Genomic DNA, 20,268 nt, shown 5'->3' with positions numbered 1-20,268 from the left:
GGCGTCTGTGGGACGCGTCGGCACCGTGTCCTTGTCCCGGCAGGTCCAGGGCACCGGCGGCAGCAGCGCCGTCAGCAAGTGCTCGGCGGCGGAGCGGGGCTACATCCAGGACCGGTTCCTGCGGCTCCTGGCGGGGCGGCAGCGGCGGCGAGCCCCGCTCGTCCACCGGTGAGGAGCGGGCGCTGCGCGGGCCCGGCATGCGGGGGGGGCTTGCGACCCTCCCCCCTGGGGCTGCAGCAGGGCCCCAGCTGTTCCCCGGGGCCCGTGAGTTGTCCCTTCTGTTTAAGGCGTAGCTTTTAAAAATGCGTTTTAAGGTGAGAGCGCACAGCGACAGAGTGACGACTTGCCGAGCAGGGTCTCTCAGCATTGTGACCTTTTTAAACTGTTGGTATAATTATACATGGCTTACAGGCAAAAAATGAAAGCTTTGTCCCAAGCAAAGCATGTCACCGGACTGGTTCCTAATGCCAGCATTCAGTGCTGCTGTAAACTACTTTAGATAAGATTTGAAAACTAATGTACTAAAAACGTCAATAGCTTTCTCTTCAATTCTCAAGAATGTTACAATTTCAGTAAGGTATTTGGTGGCTCAGGGAAACAATACTTTCTTTTATATCAGTGGTGTCTGACCACTAGCCCTTCTCTGGAGCTTTGCAGGACACAAGCATGAATGTTTTCTTGTGTATGTGTAGAGGGTTCTATGCTGATATGTTTGTGGAGTTACCACGATATGAGGCTAATAGTTTAAGGCAATCAGAATGGCTGTGAGTTGCCAGAGGAGTTTCATTCAGTGAAAAAAAGCAGTATTCAAGCAGAGGCTCGAAGGCCTGTGAAGATGAGTGTTACTCATCAGGTCAGGGAGCTGAGCCTGCGTTGATGTGTCACATGTCGTTGGCATGCCAAACTAAATTCATAGAAATAGTTATGTATTGCTGTTGTCAACGTTTTCATAAATTTGGGGACATCTTAGAATACGTAGTGTGAGGCATGGGGATGCTAACGTGCTTGTTAAAGCAGGTGATAGAAACTGGTAGTCCTGATGGGGACACAATGAAACTATCTAGAAGAGAATGCCAAGGAAAAAGCGGCACCAGTCCCTGCCAGACTAGGCAAAAGGTGAACACGTTCTGGGAGTTAAACTTACCTGGTTCCATTCATTCAAAAAACAGAATTAAATTCCTTTCCTGGCTTTGCTTTTCTTCCCTTTTTTGTTCCCTTCTCACTGCATTTGCACATACTTTCAGTCATTTTGTTATAGCCAAAAGCCCTATGTAAGTAAAGGAGTTCATTTCATATTGTTCCGGCATTTGATTTGGTGCAGGAAATCGAGTATTGGCCACTCACATTGCAGGGAACATCCTAACTGGTTTCATACTTTTTAATCCACTGAATATTTATTTATGCAAAACGGAACAGGTCCAGCTAGGATATCTGCACGTTTTTTTCTGGCTTAGCTACTCAATGCAGGACATCTGTATTTATTAACAAGCTCTAGATATGACAAAATCATCAAACATCTCACAGTGCAGGTCTATAAATGTGGGGTTATTGAGTATAAGATGAGAGGGAAAAAAATCAGTTTTTTGAAATAGAGTATGTCAGTGCTGAAGAAACAGGATTCCTGGACAGTGTTTACAACTGAATTTCATTCCACAGGGGTTATTACATCCGCGCCCGTGCTATAGATCACTGTGTTCAAGACTTCCTGCAGAAGACCCAAAGCCACCCCAAGACACAGGTGCATTTTCTTTGTCTGGGTGTACTGTCAGTTTCCACTACATGTGTGAAAAATCTTTTTGGCATCTCAGTACTGCAGTAGTTTATTAATGCATCTGTTGTGATCCTTTGCTGGAAGAGCACAAAAAATCTGACTGGCACTACTGTGGCTGTCCATTTGTCACTTTGACAGAAATATAAGGGAGGGGGCAATACCTACACAAAATTCTTCTACCTCTTGCAGGAGATTGCCTGATTCTGTTGCTCTACAGATGATGTTGTTGAATATTTTTCACATCTAGATGCTCAGGATGCTGCTAGAGTTGAGTGTAACTTTTTCTGACACTTTCTCTTCAGATCCTGTCTTTAGGTGCTGGCTTTGACTCCTTATACTTCCGTTTGAAGGACGTAGGTCTTCTGCATCACACTGTGGTATGTGAAGTGGATTTCCCAAATGTGGCATGCCAAAAAGCTGCTCTGATCAAAAGAATGAAAGAGTTGTCGGCACTGGTGGGAGATGCTGGAGGGGAAAGATTAGGTATGAAATTTGTGGAAGGTTTTCTAGATACTAAATGTTTAGAAGAAATAAACATAGCTTCAGCTTTTAAAAAGTGAGATATGATGGTAGAGGAACTAAGAAGTTGTAGATGAAAAGCATGTTAATTTTATGAAAAATTTTGGAACAAATAAATCATTCATAAGCATTGGGAGATGGCAAGAAGATGTATAGCTGCCAGAATGGATTTGTCAGAAGCGGATTATGTCAAAACAAGTTCAGTTTCTTTCTGTTACGGTTTCTGAAGTACTATGTCCAGCTTTGGGCTCACTAATACAAAGAGAGTGGCAAACCGCAGCATGGCCAGTGAGAGGTCATGGGAATGATGAAGTGGTGGAGCCTATGATGTAGAAAGGAAGGCTGAGAGAACTGGGTTTGTTCAGCCTTAGGAGAAGGTTGGGAGGGAGGGAGGTGAGTCTTACTGCAGTCTTCAACTGAGTAATGTGTGGGTGTAGAAAAGATGGAGCCAGACTTTTCTTGGAGACACGAAGCAAACAGTCAAGGGGCAGTGGTTGCACGTTGCAACAAAGGAAATTCCAGTTACGTATGATGATTATTTTTTTTTTTCTGCCATGCGAGTAGTTAAAAACAGGAACACATTGCTCAGGAAGGTGGTGGAATCTCCATCCTTGGAGATAGTTAGAGTTTGACTGGACAGGGCCTTGAGCAACCTGATATGGATAACTGCTGTGAGCAAGGAGTTGGACTAGGTTGCCTTCAAAGGCCCCTTTAGTATAACCTAAATTATACTGTGATTTATGGGCTTTATTGGTAGGAGAGAAGGTATGACTCTTAGTTGTCTTGACTTTAATAAAACATTAGTTGTTATGTTACCCAGCTTTTTGTTTTCCCTTCTCCAAGGCAGGAAGAACTGAGCTTTATGAAACTACTGTAGAATACAAGCAGAGGTGAAAGGATTGTTATGCCAACTAAGGGCTAAGGGGCAAAATGGAGGACTGTAAATCATGGGGTTCACTAGAGGTTTCTCTTGCATCTGATTTCCTTCAAGGTCTCCATTAACGTTCTAGATGATAAGCTGTGGAAGGTAAAAATGTAATAAGCCAGCAGGAAACAGGAAGAGTTGCAATATGGTGGATGAGAGTAGGATTTTTGACAAAGTACGTGAATGGTCGGGAAACTGTGGAGTAAAATACAACAGGGGCATATGTAAGCCACTGTGTTTAGTCTGTAATAATTTAAATACAGATGGAAGATAGCTACAGAGCTAGATGCAGAGCACAGCTCCCTGGCTCCTGTGAGCAGTGGAACAAGTCTTAGTGAGTAGCTCTTCCGTGAGCTTGTTCAGTTTCCTCTTGAATCCATTCACATTTTTAATATTGGTGGCATCCCGTGGCAAAAAATTCTGTCCATACCAATAATCATCAAGTACTTCAACTAAAAGGCAGGTGTCAGAATAGCTGGGAATACCCTATTGTCTGTGTCCAGAGGGCAGGAATTGATGGATAGACGAGTTAAATCTTAGAAGAAATGAACAGGGAGCACTGGGATGGGCTTCTGAAGAAAGCCATTTTGCATCCAGTAATGGATGTCTTTGAGAACAGTGTAGATTAGCAGTTCTCAGGACAGGTATAATTATTGGATTGCAGTGTTAGAGACATAGAGTAGGTGATTTCTGAGAGTACTTTACAGTTTGCTTTGTTTATGATTCAATTTTGGTTGAAACAGGTAAACAAACTATAGTTTATGATATTCTGATGGAGTACAGAGGTATGACATGATAATGCCTGCAAGTCATAATTGGAACTTATTTCTGAGAACGGCAATCTGTGAGACTAGTCCTGGTGTTTGCAGAGAGCTAGCATGTGCTGGTTCAGGATTCAGTGCCATTGTACAGAAATGAAATCTTTAAAAAAAACAAACAAACCAATCAAAAAAACCTTGAGAATGGTTTTATCGTTATGATGTAAACCATTCAAATTCTATCAAAGCAATGGGACTTTCTTAGCATAAATTGAAAGGTCTATACATGAGAGCCCTTAAGATTTGATTCTAAATTATAGTAGCTCTATAGAAATATTAGAGTAAATATGATAAAATGAGTTTTAGATCTGCATTTAATGGATTGCTTCTTGACGCTCCCTTTACAATTCATTTAGTGATCGGGATTTTCTTGTACATGTGTCAAAGAAATTGACTTGATGGGCACAGCCTTGTGAGCAATTGCCTGTGAGGTTGATTTTCGTTTGTCCCTTTTGGTCTCAGTATTGCATCAGCACTGCAGTGAGATTGTGTCATTTTCATCTTCCAGGAGCCGTTACCTTTTCTGGAGAGGATTATAAATTACTGGGAGTGGATTTATCAGAGCTATCTGAGCTGGAGAGAGCCCTACAGGAAGCAGAACTGGACAATGAAATCCCCACCCTCTTCATAGCAGAGGTCGTGCTCACCTACATGGAAAACAGCAGGTCAGTTGAGTTATCCTTTGTTAGCTAGGTGGTAAAATGAGAAGAACAAGCTGCTTTGTATGTACGTCACCTGGAGCTGGGAGACCTGCTCTCTTATAGCTAAAGCCTCAGGAATTCTGTGGAAGTCCCAAACAGCTCCTTATATCATAAGTGTGATGGGGTAATTGATATCCACATGACATCCTAAAAGGAAGGAAAAAAAGAACCACCACCTTGTATGAGTGATTCTGATTTTTTTTTTTTTTTTTTTTTTTCTTCCTCTCATCCTCCGAATTCTCTGCACAGACTGGGGAGGGGATGTTCATGAGTCACCAGCACAGAATTCTCTTTTCTGTATTACCTCTATCAGGATCCCGTAATAGCATGCTTTATGGTTTTGCAGGAAGATACACTACATCTGCCATTTGGTAGGTGGGCCCTCAGTTATTTAATTTCTTATACACAATCTACCTGACAGGTCAGATGCCTTGATTCAGTGGGCAGCAGAGCGTTTCTCCCAGGCATGCTTTCTGCTGTATGAGCAGATGCACCCAGAGGACCCCTTTGGACGTGTCATGCAGCAGCATTTTAGCCAGATGAACTCTGCACTTCGTTCTTTGGCACAGTACCCTGATTGCAAGGCACAGCAAAGGCGTTTTTTTGAAAAGGTAAGTACCTGCAGCTCTAGGACACACATGAAGCATGATTTACCTGGGAAAGATTGTAACAGTAAATAATTTTGGAAGTCACCAGCTGTGTCAGGCATGGGTTGAAGCAAACAGGGCCAAGGCTGAGACACTGCCTTCTTTAGTAGCATGACTAGTCATTTGAAGGTCCTTCCAACCAATTTGAAGTCTGCTTTCTGATATGGGATTAAGGCAAGATGGGTTCCTCTGAGACTTTTGATATAACAAATTAAGTTCTTAAGAGCTTTACAGATAGGAGATCTATCCTCACCAGATTCTGGGCTGTTGTTGTTCCAGCTAGACAGTCTTAAAGGCTCATGCAGGTGTATAACTTAGTCTTTGTTTTCTTGTGGGAAGCGAGTCTCTATCCTTTCAGAGGTAATAATTTTGAGGAGTTTCTGTTTTAGGGCTGGACCGAGTGCAGTGTCATGGATATGAATGAGTTTTTCACCTGTTGTACTCCAGAAGATGAGCAGCAAAGAGTGCAGGCTCTGGAGCCTTTTGATGAATATGAGGTAACCCGCCTTTATTCTGAACACCAGCGACCGGGCTTTGATGCAATAAAGTGTCTGCAATTTCTTATGGTCACAATTCTGTACAAGAGCTGCTGAGGCATAGGGGTTCATGTCGGCAGAAAGGATCTTGAATCAGATGTAGTTAATGCAGAGCCTGCAGGAAGCTCCATGTGAAACTGGGGCAAGTAACATTGGAAGAAGACTCTCTTTGGTGTTAGAAAAACTTCTTGTTCCTTCCACAGTGAGCGGTCTCTCAGAGGGACAGTCTTAGCATAGCAAACTAGTTGGTGGTAGAAAAGATGTTGCAGATGCTAAAAGTTTCTATGGGTTCAAGGGGCAATTATTTTGATGAAAGAGAAATCCATTGAGGATTACTGAATACATAAAAATACACCTGATGTGAGGATCCTAACTGGAAATGGTTGGGAGCATTCCTCAGGGAAGTAGAGTTGCGCTTGTCCTGCTCTCTTGCATTTCCATAGCCTATTACTGTTTGTCATTGTTGGATACAGGTTACTAGTTTCAGATATTTTTTTAGTCTGACTGTAGAGCCATTCCTATATTAACGATTGAAATTAAGCTATGACTCTATTCTTTGCCATTTTTATGTTAACTGCTGGCAAAGTTTTTGACTATTTGAAGTCTAGAAGAGAAGTCAAAGATACTGAGTAACTTCAAGATTTGTAGGATCTTCAATCTTGTAGGATACTTAGTAAGTTTCCCTTTCAATTTTGTGATTCTCTATTTAGAATTATCTCTAGAAATCCAACAGCCTGCTGTATGAAAACAATTTAATGTGCTTGCATTTATTTTGCCAACATGCAGGATCTGTTCTGCTACATGAATGCAAAAGTGATGACTGAAAGATGCTGGCAGATTTGCAAAGTGGTGTAGAAATGTCTACAGGAATTATTGCAGAACAAGGCAATTGCTCATACAGTGAGAAAGTAAAGGTTTATCATTTTCCTTATAGAGGAGGTTAACATGTACGCAAGTCCAAGCTGAAAAATGTGCATAGGAGTAAGGTGTGTGATGAGAGTTCTACAATTAGCCTTTGAGATCCAAGCAAGATCCAGGTCTTGTTGGAAGCAAACCTGATAAATTAGGTAAGAAATGTAAAATAGACAGTGCTGAGGGCAACTAATTTTTAGAATAATTTGCCTAGGAACAAATAGAGGATTCTTCCATTTTCAGTATTTATATTAGTTTTTGGATATCACTTTTCAAAAGATATTTTTCACTTCTGGTAGAAGTTGGAGCAATGATGCTAATATTGTGGTTTCTTGAGCCTTTTAAATTCATGTTTATGCCTTCTAGTCACATAGTTGGCTGAATATATCCCACTCTATGGGGATGAACATACTCAACTTACTAATGTCCATAAAAGCCAGGGTGGACTCTGGTATTGCTACTGACTTCTTGTACAGTCCTCTTGTTTGTGCTTCTGCCTCTGAGTAATCCCAAGGCCATACTGGAAAATGTATTTATGTATTATCAGCCAGCAGAGACCATGTTGCACCTTTGAATGCTTGTGATTTCTTTGGGATCACTTACATTCCATGACCTTTAAGAAACCTTAATCCCACTGGTATACAGCCCTCACCCTTTTCTGTGATCAGAACTGGGAAACATGAAGGGGAGCTGGTTCCAGAGAAAGGGTTCCTCATGCAACGTATTACTGAGGTATGAAACGACAAAAAGCAGCTGGATGTGTTCATAGATGAGAAATCCATCAAGGATTGTTCAGTACAAAGACACAGCTTCTTGCTTAGAAAACCCATGAGCTGTAAATTTTTGAAGGCCGGGGTGAAGAAGGTATTTACACCCTTGCTCGTTCTCAGATTCAACTTTAGTTTTCTGATTTTGGCCACTGTTGGAAACAGTGCTAGGCTAGGCTGGCCTTTGATCACCCTGTCCATTCTAAGATCCTTACTACTGCTTGCTTTAAGATTTTGAGGGGTATTGTTTGGTTTTGTTTTGTTTTGTTTTTCTTTGGGCTTGCTACAGGAATGGCATCTGAAATGTTCTCATTACTTTGTGTTGACTGCATCAAAGGGGATGGAACCTTCCTGGACTCCATTGTTATCCAATATGACAGGTACATACTGACTAGTTTTCGTAGAGTTCTTATCTTATGCAGGCTTCTCTGAGAGATTTTTAGGAGACAATAAAACCCTAGAAGGAACAGATAGGATGCTGCCATCTGAGTAGCTTTCTCGATCCTTCTAACAATGGCTCTGCTGTCCATAGTGAGGCCAGGGCCACCTCCTGACTCTGGTGGTTCTGATCAGTTTCATTCTTTCAGTTTATTGAACCTTCCAGTCTGAACAGCTCTTCCTTCTGTTTATACATGGGGCCCTCCAGTGCATGGCTGCAATGCCAGTCTACCCTGCTGCTCCTGCTATTTTTGGGATCCCACCGACTGTCCCTTTTCGATTTATTCCCTCTTGCCTCCATACATGGCTCTCTGAGCCATTCTATGCTTCCAGCTTCCGAAAGGTTGTTATGTTTTACTTACTGCACTATCAAAGTCCAGCAGAGCGCTCAGCAGCATATTACAAAGTTTGTGCTTTGTTTTGTTATCCCCTGTGGGTGAAATTGTACATGTAGCACTTCTGTTTCTGAAATGCTTTTAAATCTGCATGTTGGATTTTCTAGATGGGAGAAAAGTGGTACAGCTGGGGAAAAGCCAAGACCAAGACTATGTTTCCATGATAAAAAGGACTTGGCTGCAGTAGCAGTCCAAACAATTCCTGCTTTTGGCTGCTTGCTTCCTATTTCAGGGTGGAAAGCAGAAGGTTATTTTTAACCTGTTTCACATTACTAGTCTTGTTCACAGTATAGCACCACAAGTAGTTCTGTTTGCAACTGAAAGTTGAAATCTGTGTTCTAGGGAGCAGGAAAAGCAGTTGGAAAAGGATAAGGCAGGATGGCATTTCCTTAAGTGAACAAGGCCACTGAATCCATTGTGTTGTGTCTTGATTAGATTTGAAAACATGTAGTGAAATTGCAGCTAAATGAATGTGGGTGTGGTTAAATATACTGTGTGCTTGTTACTGGTCCTTACGTTAAAACCTTAAGGGCTCCTAAATGCGTAGGATCTATCCTTAAGTTAAAAAAAAAAAAAAATCTGACATGCTTTACCGACATTAATGCAGTGAAGACACTTCATCAGAGACAGCAATAGGGTCTTTCTGCAGCTGTCTCTGTTGTATTCAAAACTGATAGGAAGAGCCTTTGAAGTCTGGTAAATTATTCATGCTTAGATATTTTTTACTGGGAATGGCAAAAGATATGTCTCAAATACCAGTATGTGCCCACAGCTATCCTCTCAAGTAGATTTGGGTCCTGTTCAAGAGACTGCGAGTACTAAATATTCCAAAGAGAGCATGGTAAGTGTATTTTCTGCAATGAGATAAACCCTCATTCTTAAGAAGATCCATCTGCAGAAAGACATTTAAGCCCAAGGAGACGAAATTTTTGACTTCATCAGACAACAGAAAGTAGGGTCTAGTACTAAACAACGTGCAGGACAGGCAAATTTTCTGGGTATGGCAAACAAAAACCTCCACCTCATCATCTCTTATAGCACAGGCACTTGTTTGAAACAAAGAAGGCGCAAATCCAAAACTGATTCAAAGAAAACGATTTGTACAATGTGTAGGTGAGCTAGAGTCCTGTGTTAAAAGCTTGTTTCATACTAAAGGATATAGTACATAGAAGATATTTAGATAACTGAAAGTATTATCTTATAATAGGACCATTGGAATTTACGGATTATTCACCATGCTTTAGAACTTAATTTCAGTGTGTTTGTGAAGGTAGGATCAAAATCTAGCAAGAAACTTTGAAATCTAGCTTCCAGGAGTTTGTCCTTTTTCTGCTGTTCTTTGCTATTTAAGTAGCTAAATATCGTCTTCATAGGAAGGGTACTCCTTTTGAAGGTATTGCAGTGATTTCTATCTTGCTACAGCAGTTTAGGACACCACAGTCTCTTAGCTAGTTGTCCTGGTTTGAGCCCAGAGGGCAACTGAGCACCGTGATGCAGTTCACTCATCCCTTCCCCCTCAGGAATGGGAAGGAGAAAATAAAGCAAAAGGCTCCGGAATCAAGATAAGGACAGGGAGGGGAGACTCGTTATAGTTACGGACAAAAGGCAGATTCATTGGGGGAAGAAAAAGAACATCACTTTAATTCAAACACTAACAGAAACAACACTTAACAGATAAGGTAGAACAGTGAGAAGCACCACCACATCTTAAAAACACCTTCCCCCCACCCCTCCCTTCTTCCCAGGCTCTGTGCCAGATCTCTCTACCTCCTCCTCCCCCAGCAGTGCAGAGGCAGGGGATGGGGGTTACAGTCAGCTCGACGCTTCTTCCTCCTTGGGAGTGGGGTGAATGCTGCATGTTCCTCCCCTGTTCCAAGTGGCTCCCCTCTCACTGGAGACAGTCCTTGATGAACCATCTCTGGCATGAGTCCTCCCCACGGGCCGCAGCCGTTCCCATGCTGCTCCAGCGTGGGTCCCCCCACGTGTTGCAGTTCTCCCAGCGCCGAACTACAACAGTGGGGGCTGCTTCTCCCCTCAGAGTCCCAGCCTCCTTTAAGTGCAGCTGCCTGTCCTGGTGTGGGCTCCTCCACAGGCTGCAGGTTGGCCTCTACTCCACCGTTGACCTCCATGGGTGGCAGGGTGGGCAGCCCTGCCATGTCACCACAGGATACAGGGGATTCTGCTCCAGCACACCTCCCCACCCTCCTTTTCCTTCATTCCACTGACCTGGGTGTTAGGCTTTCTCGTAACTCTTCTTCACAAGTCCCAACTCCCTCTCAGGTTCGCCTTCTTAAATACATTCTCACAGAGGCACTGTCACTAGTTGGCTTGGCCCTGGCCAGAGATGGGTCTGACGTGGAGCCAGGGAAGCTTCCAAGAAGCTCCTTACAGGGGCCACTGCTGTAGTCCTCTCCCCCACTACCAAAAACACAGCAGACCAGTCTTACCTCCACCCCATTCAAGCTGTCTCAGAACTGTGTGAGGATCTGAGGGAGCAGTAAGCAGAATTTGAGAGTTGGCACGGTAATAGTTTTTAAACCATTACAGCTTGATTTCTAGGACATGTCAGATTGTCTATGTGCTCTGTCAGCTTGCTTCACAATTTTTTTCGTCTTGAAAAGCTGAACAGACTTGCTTAATCTCTCGTTTAAAATGTAGTCATTGGTTCTTGTTTATACATAAGTTCTTTGATTCTCTTTGGCCTACAGTTCCTCATCGTGATGGTCCTGTCAGAATGGCTGGGAGTGTCACTGCAGCAGTGTGTGCAATGCACTCTGAAATTCCTGGCCTGAGACGTTATGGTCACTGCTCTGTTCTTATAAAGCCTAATGTGATTCTCACCACTGGAGGCTTTGGGGAGGAGGACGGACAGCACTGCCGTATGAGAAATTTTCATGTGCTAATTAAGCACATGGGCTACTGGAAAGCTGGCTTTGTGAAAAAGGAAAATCCTGATAAAAGATGGGGTGAGTTTCCATACTGATGGCAAGTGTAAAGAAGACATTTTGGTGCTAATAATGAAATAATGTGTAATGGAAAAGTGATGTCACAGTGCAATTACGCTGGCAGTTAAAGAGATCTGAAGGTTCTAAATGCTTAGTGCTGGGTCTTGCATGTGAGTAGCAACAACCCCATGCGAAGGAAAGCTGCCCAGCAGAAAAGGAGCTGGGGGTGTTGGTCGACAGCTGCCTGAATATGAGCCAGCAGTGTGCCCAGGTGGCCAAGGAGGCCAACAGCATCCTGGCTTGTGTCAGCAAGAGTGTGGCCAGCAGGACTAGGGAAGGGATTGTCCCCCTGTACTCGGTGCTGGGGAGGCCACACCTCAAATACCAGGCTCAGTTTTGGGCCCCTCACTGCAAGAAAGACATTGAGGTGCAGGAGCGTATCCAAGGAAGGGCAACCAAGCTTATAAAGGGTTTAAAGCACATGTCTCGTGAGGAGTGCCTGAGAGAACTGGGTTTGTTTAGACTGGAGAAAAGGAGGCTGAGGGGAGACCACACTGCTCTCTATAACTGCCTGAAAGGAGGTTATGGCGAAGTGGGTGTTGGTCTCTTCTCCCAAGTAGCAAGGGACAGGATGAGTGGAAATGGCCTCAAGTTGCACCAGGGGAGGTTGAGATTGGAAATTAGGAAAAATTTCTTCACCGAAAGGGTCACTCAGCACTGGAACAGGCTCCCCAGGGAAGAGGCTGAGTCACCATCCCTGGAGGTATTTAAAAGACATGCAGATGTGGTACTCAGGGACATGGTTTAGTGGTGGGCTTGGCAATGATAGGTTAATGGCTGGACTTGATGATCTTAAGGGTCTTTTCCAACGTAAATGATTCTATGATTCTATGAATTTCATGGGAGAAAGATCAGTGTTAACTGTGATGCTTTGTATCTCTACAGATGAGCGGTTGTACCATACTGTGTCATGTCTCTCAAACAGTCTGGCCCTGGTGGTAGGAGGACGAACATCCCCATCAAGTGCAGGCTTGGGAATGTTGTGGCTAAAGTTCCCTGAAACCTGTAATGCCTTGGACCCAGATGACATAACAGTGGAGCTTGTAAATGTGCAGCCTGCTGCGGAACCAGCTGCTTTGCGTTGGAGACACAGTACAACTGAAGTAATATTCAAAGGTAAAAAGCCTGCAAACTGTGGAAATGGCTGTAGGTATGCAGAGGTGTACAAATTCCAGAATATATGGGGCAGACAGTAAGGGCTAAAATCAGATTGTCATGATATAGCCTTACTTTTTATGTAGTACAGGCTATACTAGTATTGTTGTTGCATTGTATTCCTTTGTCTGAAACAATAGCTTTTTGCTGAACATCGTGGAAAGAATATGATTGTGATAGATTCATTACCACTTTAGAGAATCCAATTACATTCCATAAAGATTTTTTTCCAGTGGCGATTTTTTTTCCCAGGCTTAAATACTTAAGGCTTGAACTTAATTTAAATGTATTTTTCTTATTGTATTTACCCAGTTCTTGGTGTGCCTTTTTTGTTTGTCAAAAGTATTTGTGAGAGGCTTTACTAAATCTGACAAAAGGGAAAGACTGAGCAGTCTCAGCTGAGTTTCCTGAACTGAGCAACTGAATTGATTGATCCAACAGTTGAGCAGGATTTCAATTACCTGTGCCATTAATACATGGTTGATTTGTTACAGAACCTTTGTAACAGATACCTTGTGATAATGACTTTTATTATAGATGAGCTGCAATCTTGTTAGTTTTCTAGATGCAGAGCAGGAATCAAAAAATATGTGATTGTATAGTGCCAAGAAAATTTCATAATGCGCTTTTGAAAGTGCTACGATATATACTTGCAACTGCAGTTTGGTTGGCTCCCCTCTTGCAAACACACCTGTCCACAAATTAAAAGACTCCTTTTTCAGCTGTTCCTGTTTGAGGTGCAGGATGTGGCCAGACAGGCATACTGACCAGCAACCTGTTTACATGTGACTAGCCCTTTTTATCCTTCAATCCCTCTGTCTTTCTGCATTTGTACTTCTCCAGATCACCTAAATCCATGCCTTTCCTGCCTCTGGTTCCTCTCCTGAGCACCCCATAGTAAGCCTTATGCAAACCCCCATATGCCCTTCCCCTGCATCTTATAACACGTCCCATACCCTTAGGCAGTACCCCCTCAAAGGTGCTCCAGAGTTGCTCCTGTTCACTTATTTTGATGGGTTTCACAGCTGAACAACGGGGCTTGCAGTTCTCCTGGGACAGCCCTAGGAAGAGCCAGGACAGATTGTCTGATTCTGTAAGCATGTAATTGGGGTTCTCTTGCTTGCACACCTCCCTGTGCTCCTCTTGTGCATGAGGAAATGATCCTTTTGTGGCTTGACTGCTCTCCTGGGATGGGTCTGGAAGTAGCTGAGGCAGGATATTACTTGAGTTCCCCCACCTTGTTTTGCCTCTATCTTCCTCTGTGGGTGTGCAGGTGAGCTGTTTAGCACATAACTTATGATTGCTAGTGAGTGAGGCTTTGTAATGATAAACGGATGCTTAAAAGAAAAGAAAAGCAAATCTTAAGAATTCTTAGTGTTAAGAATTACTGGCGAAGGAACAAAAACCAGAATGGTGAATACTGTTTTGCCATTATGTCAATCATAGAATGGTTTGGGTTAGAAGGGACCTTTAATGATCTAGTTCCAACCCCACCCTGCCATGGGCAGGGACACCTTCTGAACACTTCCAGGGACGGGGCAGCCACAACTTCTCTGGGAAACCTACTCCAGTGTCTCACCACCTTTATAGTAAAGAATTTCTTCCTTACATCTCATCTAAATCTAACCTCTTTTAGATTAAAAACATTGCCCCTTGTCCTATCACTACAGGCCCTGGTGGGGTCTCACCTCCCTCAACCTGGTGGCTACACTTCTTTTTATGCAGCCTGGGATATGATTGGCTTTCTGGGCTGCAAGTGCACATTGCCAATTCATATCTAATTTTTCATCTACCAATACCCCCAAGACCTTCTCTGCAGGGCTGCTCTCAATCCATTCATCCTCCAGTCTGTATTGATACTGGGGATTGCTCCAACCCAGGTGCAGGATCTTGCACTTGCCATTGTTGAATTTCATGAGGTTCATATTGGCCCAGTTCTCAAGCCCGCCAGTAGAAAATAAATTAAAAGAGGCTTTGAGATCTCTTCTTGACACTTGAAATACAGTAATTTCCTATTTTGTATACCACATAATCCCCAGTGGTAGGTAGAATTGAAACCTAGGGACACAATCTGTTCTGGAAGACTGATTCTTTGTGATCATTTATGGCTGAAGTTGTTCATCCTTGATCACGTCAGAAAGAGGTTTCATAACTTCCTCTCTGAAGGACAATATTTTAATTCTGGAGCATTTATGGAGCAGGACCCTTGGCTCTTTAGCCAGGAGAAGTGCCTCAGAAGAAATGTTACCCTTCTAGTAGCAATTGACAAATATTCAGTAGTTCTGAGTAGGTCTAGAATCAAGCCCTGCAATGGTATGCTGAAGGTTTGTCTAGTAAAAGATATTGACTATAAGGGGCAAAAACTTCAGTTGTTAGCAAATCAGTGGTGGGCCTTAATGGAATTCAGGAGATGAAAGCTGTCCGTTCTTAAGCTGTTTCTTTCTCCAGTAGCTGGCAGGGAGCTATTGAAGGGGAACATCAGGGGAATTGTCAGGCAGTTCTTAGTCTAGTCTAGAGCATAGTTTGAATTTGTGAAGCAATATTTAATTAACATCATAATGTAGCTTAGAGTTCAGCCTTCCAAATTCAAAATTTTATATCGAAGCAAATGCTAAATGGGTAAATAAAATTTCATAAATAATAAATTGGCTTTTGTCTTTGTCAGACTGTTGTATCCTCTTATTTTTGCCTTGATTTTTGCTTTGTAGCTGAAGTATGTGACCAACGTTTGTGTTATTTGCACAGTCCATTATGAAGAAGTGAGCTGACAGGGCATAGTCCAGTTAATGCACATCCTTGATATTTACCCAAAGTACTTTTGCAACTTTTGTACCTCCTTTTTGAGGCTTCTCCAGATTAACTCCTACACACTTAAATTGTCATTATCTCCCTTTTGTATGAACAAATACACAGTCTTGTCTAATGAGGATTTATCTGTTTTCTTGGGATAAGTAGATGCCATTGTGTTGCTATAATTTATGTACCTAGTGTTTTCTAGTTTTATTAGTTCTACAGGTATAATCTTTTCATTGCCTAAATTTTTATTCCGTAAGTCCATTTAGGTATAGTAAAAAACATGTTTTCTCCTTTTGATTTTGAGACTAGTGTGTGATTTCCATTCAGACCCTAACCATTCAGAAACTACATAGTATAAGTAGATGATGGGGATCTTCTGAGTGACTGTAAATGTGAAGAATACAGCTTCTTAGTAAAAATATTTAGTCTTCAATGCGTTTTATAAAAGATTTAGATACAAGTAATTCCTATATCTACAAAACAATTTCTTGTACTTATTGCTAAAGTCTGGAAATGTTTGTCAGGTTGCAGCATGTCTTAACATAAATATTATATAAAACTTCTGCCTGACTGCATTAATTTCTGTATTTGTTCAGCTTCCCTTCTATGCAAACAGAATTTTTTGCATTTGTGACATACCAAATTCTAACTTATCTTTTCACCTGGTTGTCTTTTCCATAGGTGAGAAGTACTTGTTTCTGTATGGTGGTCGCTCTGTTATGGAACCTGTGCTGGGGGATTGGTATTTCCTGCACACTCAAGAACTTTCCTGCACTGTGGTAAGAACTTGGAGAGACCCTGGGGAGTAGAAATTGCTTTCATTTCATAGGTGCATGCTGCTGTATTGGAAGCCCAACTAAATCACAGTGGTATTACCATATTGAAGTAGATGGCATTGGCAGTACTGTCACACTCCATGGTGATTAGAATTAGAGCTAACTTCTAAACACCTTGCTGTTTAGAGGAATACGGTCTTCACAGAATAATTGAGGTTGAAAGGGACATCTGGAGATCATCTAGTCCAGCACCCTTACTTAAAGCAGGTCTAACTAGAACAGGTTGCTCAGGATATTGTCCAGTTGGGTTTTGATTATCTCCAAAGATGGAGACTCCACAGCCTCTTTGGGCAACCTATTCCAGTGCTTGACTACCTTCGTAGTAAAATGTGAGGGCTTTTTCTGTTTGAGTGGATTTTTTTGTATTTCAGTTTGTGCCCATAGCCTCTTGCCCTGTCGCTGGGTAGTACTGAGGACATTCTGTCTTTTTATCTCTGCCATTAGGGACTTATACATGTAGGTAAGAGTTTGCTGTGAGTGTTCTCAATCACTGAGGTGAGCCAGCCACGGTGCTGGCACAATCCGCAGCAGACGCTCTGGCAGAGTGTGCAGGGAATTTCCTGAACTGGGGGAACCTCCCAGAGTTGGGACTGCAGAGATGAGGCCAGGAGCAAGCGCAGCCAAGCCCCCCTCCCCCGCATCTATAAAAGAAGCCCCTAGGGACCACTGTGGCCAGGAGCAGGACAGGCACCCGGGGCGTGCCGCCGCAGTCCGTGCAGCAGTTTGCGCGGAAGGGCGCTGTAACTTTGCTGGCTCGAAGGGGAAGCGAGCCTGTACCAGGCAGAGGGCTATGTCTGCAGCTGATGCAGCTTCCCAGGCAGAGCTCCGATGGGAACACGCTGCTATGCAGAGGTCAGGCTGCAAGGTGTGCCCTACTCCCACCAGTACCGGATGGCAGCAGTGAGCACGCCCGTGGGAGGCGCGCCCAGGTAGAGGAACTCCTCAGCAGAGCTCCAGGAGGAGGTGAGTAGGTTGAGGAGTATCAGGGAGTCTGAAGAGATTGCCTACTGGAACTGCACCCTGTCTTTCCTGGGACAGACCTGTCAGGCAGACAGGACACATGATACAGAGGATTCCCTGTCCTCTCTCCTCCCAGCAGAATGTGATGATTTAAGGGATATACGAGAACGGCGACAAGTTCCTGCCCAGTGCAGCAGGCGTGTCTCCTCTGTGACTGCCTCACCTTCCCAGGTGCCCTGGTACCATAGGCATGAGGCTCTGGAAGTGGAACCAAACAATGATGAGTATGGTGGTCCATCTAGGTTGGAGATGTCGCCGAGGTTAAGTTGGCCTATGCCCTGCATCAAAACCACTTCCATTATGGAAAAAGGATGGGTTATTGTCATAAGAGAGTCTCCTCTGAGAGGAACATAAGGCCCAATATGCTGACTGGACCCACTTCTTAGGGAAGTCTGCTGCCTCCATGGTGCCTAGCTCAAAGATGTTACAAGAAAACTTCCTACACTGGTGTGGCCCTTGGATTACCATCCATCATTGATTTTTCGTGTAGGCAGCAATGAAATTGCAATTAAAAGTCCAAGGACAATCAAAAGAGACTTCAGGGCCTTGGGATGACTGGTTAAGGGTTCAGGAGCACAAGTAGTGTTTTCCTGTATCCTTCCAGTTGCAGGGAATCATGTTGGAATAAACAGGAAGGCCCAGCTGATCAATACCTGGATCTGACTGGTGTCACTGGCAGAATGTTGGGGTTTTTGATCGCAGGTGGCAGTTGGGGTGCACCTTTCTCAAAGCGGGGAAAAGGCTGTTTGCACAAGAGTTATCAAGGCTCATTGAAAGAGCTTTAAACTAGATTTGAAGGGGGAAAGGAATAAAACCAGGCTCACTAGTGATTAGCCACAGGATGGCACGCTGATGTTTGAGGGGCAGTGTGCTAGCGAGGTCCTTCAGTCTGCTCCACGGTATGCTGAGTACCCAAGCATATTTGAAGTGCCTCTGTACTAATGTGCACAACGTGAAGAATAAACAAGGGGAGCTAGAAGCTTTGGCTCAGTCTCAGAGCTGCGACATCATTGGCATAAGAGAAACCTGGTGCAATGAGTCCTGTGACTGGTGTGCTGTGATGGACAGTTATAGGCTCTTCAACAGAGATAGGCAGGGCAGGCAAGGCTGGGTTGTAGTGCTGTATTTAAGGGAGGGGTTGGGTTTTATGGCACTTGCAGTTGGCAATGACATGGTTGAAAGCCTCTGGGTAAGGATTAAGGTGAAAGCTGGTGTTGTCATGGGAGTCTACTGTCAACCACCCAGCAAGGATGATGACACCGATTAATTATTCTATAAGAAATTAAGAGATATCTCTAGATCAGCTGCCCTTGTCCTTATGGGTGATTTTAACTTCCCAGACATCGACTGGAAACATCATACAGCAGACACAAACAGATCCAGGAAATTCCTGAAGCACGTTGAAGATAACTTTTGGTGCGGGTACTAACGAAGCCAGCTAGGAAAGGTACCCTCCTAAATTTGCTGTTTGTAAACAGTGAAGGACTCATGGGCAAAATGCTGATTGGTGGCCGTCTTGGTCATAGTGATCGTGAAGTAGTTGAGTTTCAGAAATTCAAGAAACTGCTAGCAGAATTTGGACCCTGGATATGGGGACTTTGGGCTGCTGAAAGAACTAGTTAGTAAGGTCCTCTGGGAATCTGCTCTTGAATGCATTGAGGTCCATGAGTGCTGGTCACTTTTTAAGAGCACAGGAGCAGGCAGTTCCAAAGTGTCAGAAGTCAAGCAAGCAGGGCAGAAGGCCAGCTTGGCTGAGCAGGGATCTGCTAGAACTTAGGCGGAAAAGGAAAGTGTATGGACATTGGAAGCAAGGACAGGTGACACAGGAGGACTACAGGGATGTTGTTTGCCACTGGAGGGAGAAGTATTCTCCTGCATATTAGTACTGCAGTTCAGCATTTTATCCTGCTCTGTGGTTTGAGCCACTGATCACCTGCTTTGCTGGTCGCTGCATTGGTCCATGTGTTTGTAAATTTGTGGTTCTCAGATGCATGTCTCGAACAGAAATCAGCAATGCAAGGATGTAGATAAAGTTACCTCTAACAAACATGCAGAAATAAAACCCTGTAAAGACTGAACGCTATTAAATATACCGAGGACCACAGAAATACTGGAGATAGTGTAAATGGAAACACTTCTACTTAGCCATCCCTAGAGGAACATGTGTAGGTTGTTGTTTTTTTTTTTTTTTAAATTGTTCCCTATCATGCTCACTTTGTTCCCCTCCAGCAACTGTTCCTATCCTATGGCAGAAAAGAATGTTACAGCACACAGGATGTACAACAGGAAGAGACCATTTAAGAGCCTGGACATGAAGAAGACACTTAGCTTGGCAAACTTCAGCCTTGGACTTCTGTTTTTCTAGATTCCCGTTGAGGGTCCAGTACCAGAAGGCCGTCACTCTCACAGTGCCTGTAGCTGGAAAGGAGGAGTGCTAATTGCAGGAGGTCTGGGAGCTGCTGAGCAACCCTTAGGTTCAGTTTTCTTCCTGAGGGAGCTTGAACATGGGTTTCAGTGGCAGACAGTAGAGACACACCCTCCTCTCATACCAAGGTAAGTAGAAGGCATTCAGCAGTGAATCTTCAGGCTGTCTCTACCTATGTCTCTTACTAATAGAATTCAATCCCATTTTGAACTCACAGGTATTCACATACTGCACACGTACACGATGGAAAACTTCTGCTTGTTGGTGGAGTGTGGTTTCACCCATCCTCTGTGCCAGGTATCACTGTCATTGACTTAATGACTGGTCTCTGCTTGGACTATACGATTAATGTGGTAAGTACTGAATTTTTTCTTTCAGAGTAAACAGTGTTGTGTGAAGAAACGTGGTAGCTTTCGGGTTATTCCCTGAAACAGAGCAGGGAATGCAAAGTAGGGAAAATTTGTGAGTGGAATAAGCATTCTCTGCTTGAGGTAGAATATAGTTTTGAAATGTTTTTACCGGCCCAGAGAACATAATAGTATTAAGGGAGGGAGGGTCTGAGTGTGCAGAAGACTGGAGAACATGGAGCTGGTTTATTCCAG

At 43.5% G+C, this 20,268-nt stretch overlaps 1 protein-coding gene across 7 annotated transcripts in view; it reads left to right on the top strand.

Annotated features, from left to right (window-relative positions):
- LCMT2 (leucine carboxyl methyltransferase 2) overlaps positions 1–20,268 on the top strand; it is a 36,266-nt gene that overhangs the window by 324 nt on the left and 15,674 nt on the right. For all 7 annotated transcript variants that reach the window (XR_006165413.1, XR_006165414.1, XR_006165412.1 and 4 more), the window contains exons 2-13: positions 44–168; positions 1,657–1,738; positions 2,074–2,254; positions 4,542–4,698; positions 5,156–5,345; positions 5,771–5,878; positions 7,886–7,976; positions 11,138–11,395; positions 12,320–12,550; positions 16,067–16,164; positions 19,607–19,794; positions 19,884–20,019. Coding sequence is in view for 2 of the 7 variants with exons in the window: in XM_042793450.1 (XP_042649384.1) it covers positions 44–168; positions 1,657–1,738; positions 2,074–2,254; positions 4,542–4,698; positions 5,156–5,345; positions 5,771–5,878; positions 7,886–7,976; positions 11,138–11,395; positions 12,320–12,550; positions 16,067–16,164; positions 19,607–19,794; positions 19,884–20,019 (1,845 nt within the window). In the remaining 5 variants the exon portion in view is untranslated. The remainder of the gene's footprint in view (positions 1–43; positions 169–1,656; positions 1,739–2,073; positions 2,255–4,541; positions 4,699–5,155; positions 5,346–5,770; positions 5,879–7,885; positions 7,977–11,137; positions 11,396–12,319; positions 12,551–16,066; positions 16,165–19,606; positions 19,795–19,883; positions 20,020–20,268) is intronic.

This window comes from Tyto alba, unplaced genomic scaffold (genome assembly GCF_018691265.1).
Source record: "Tyto alba isolate M040663 unplaced genomic scaffold, T.alba_DEE_v4.0 Super-Scaffold_2, whole genome shotgun sequence".
NCBI classification, from domain to species: Eukaryota; Metazoa; Chordata; class Aves; order Strigiformes; family Tytonidae; genus Tyto; species Tyto alba.
This window is presented reverse-complemented; position numbering and strand designations above follow the sequence as displayed.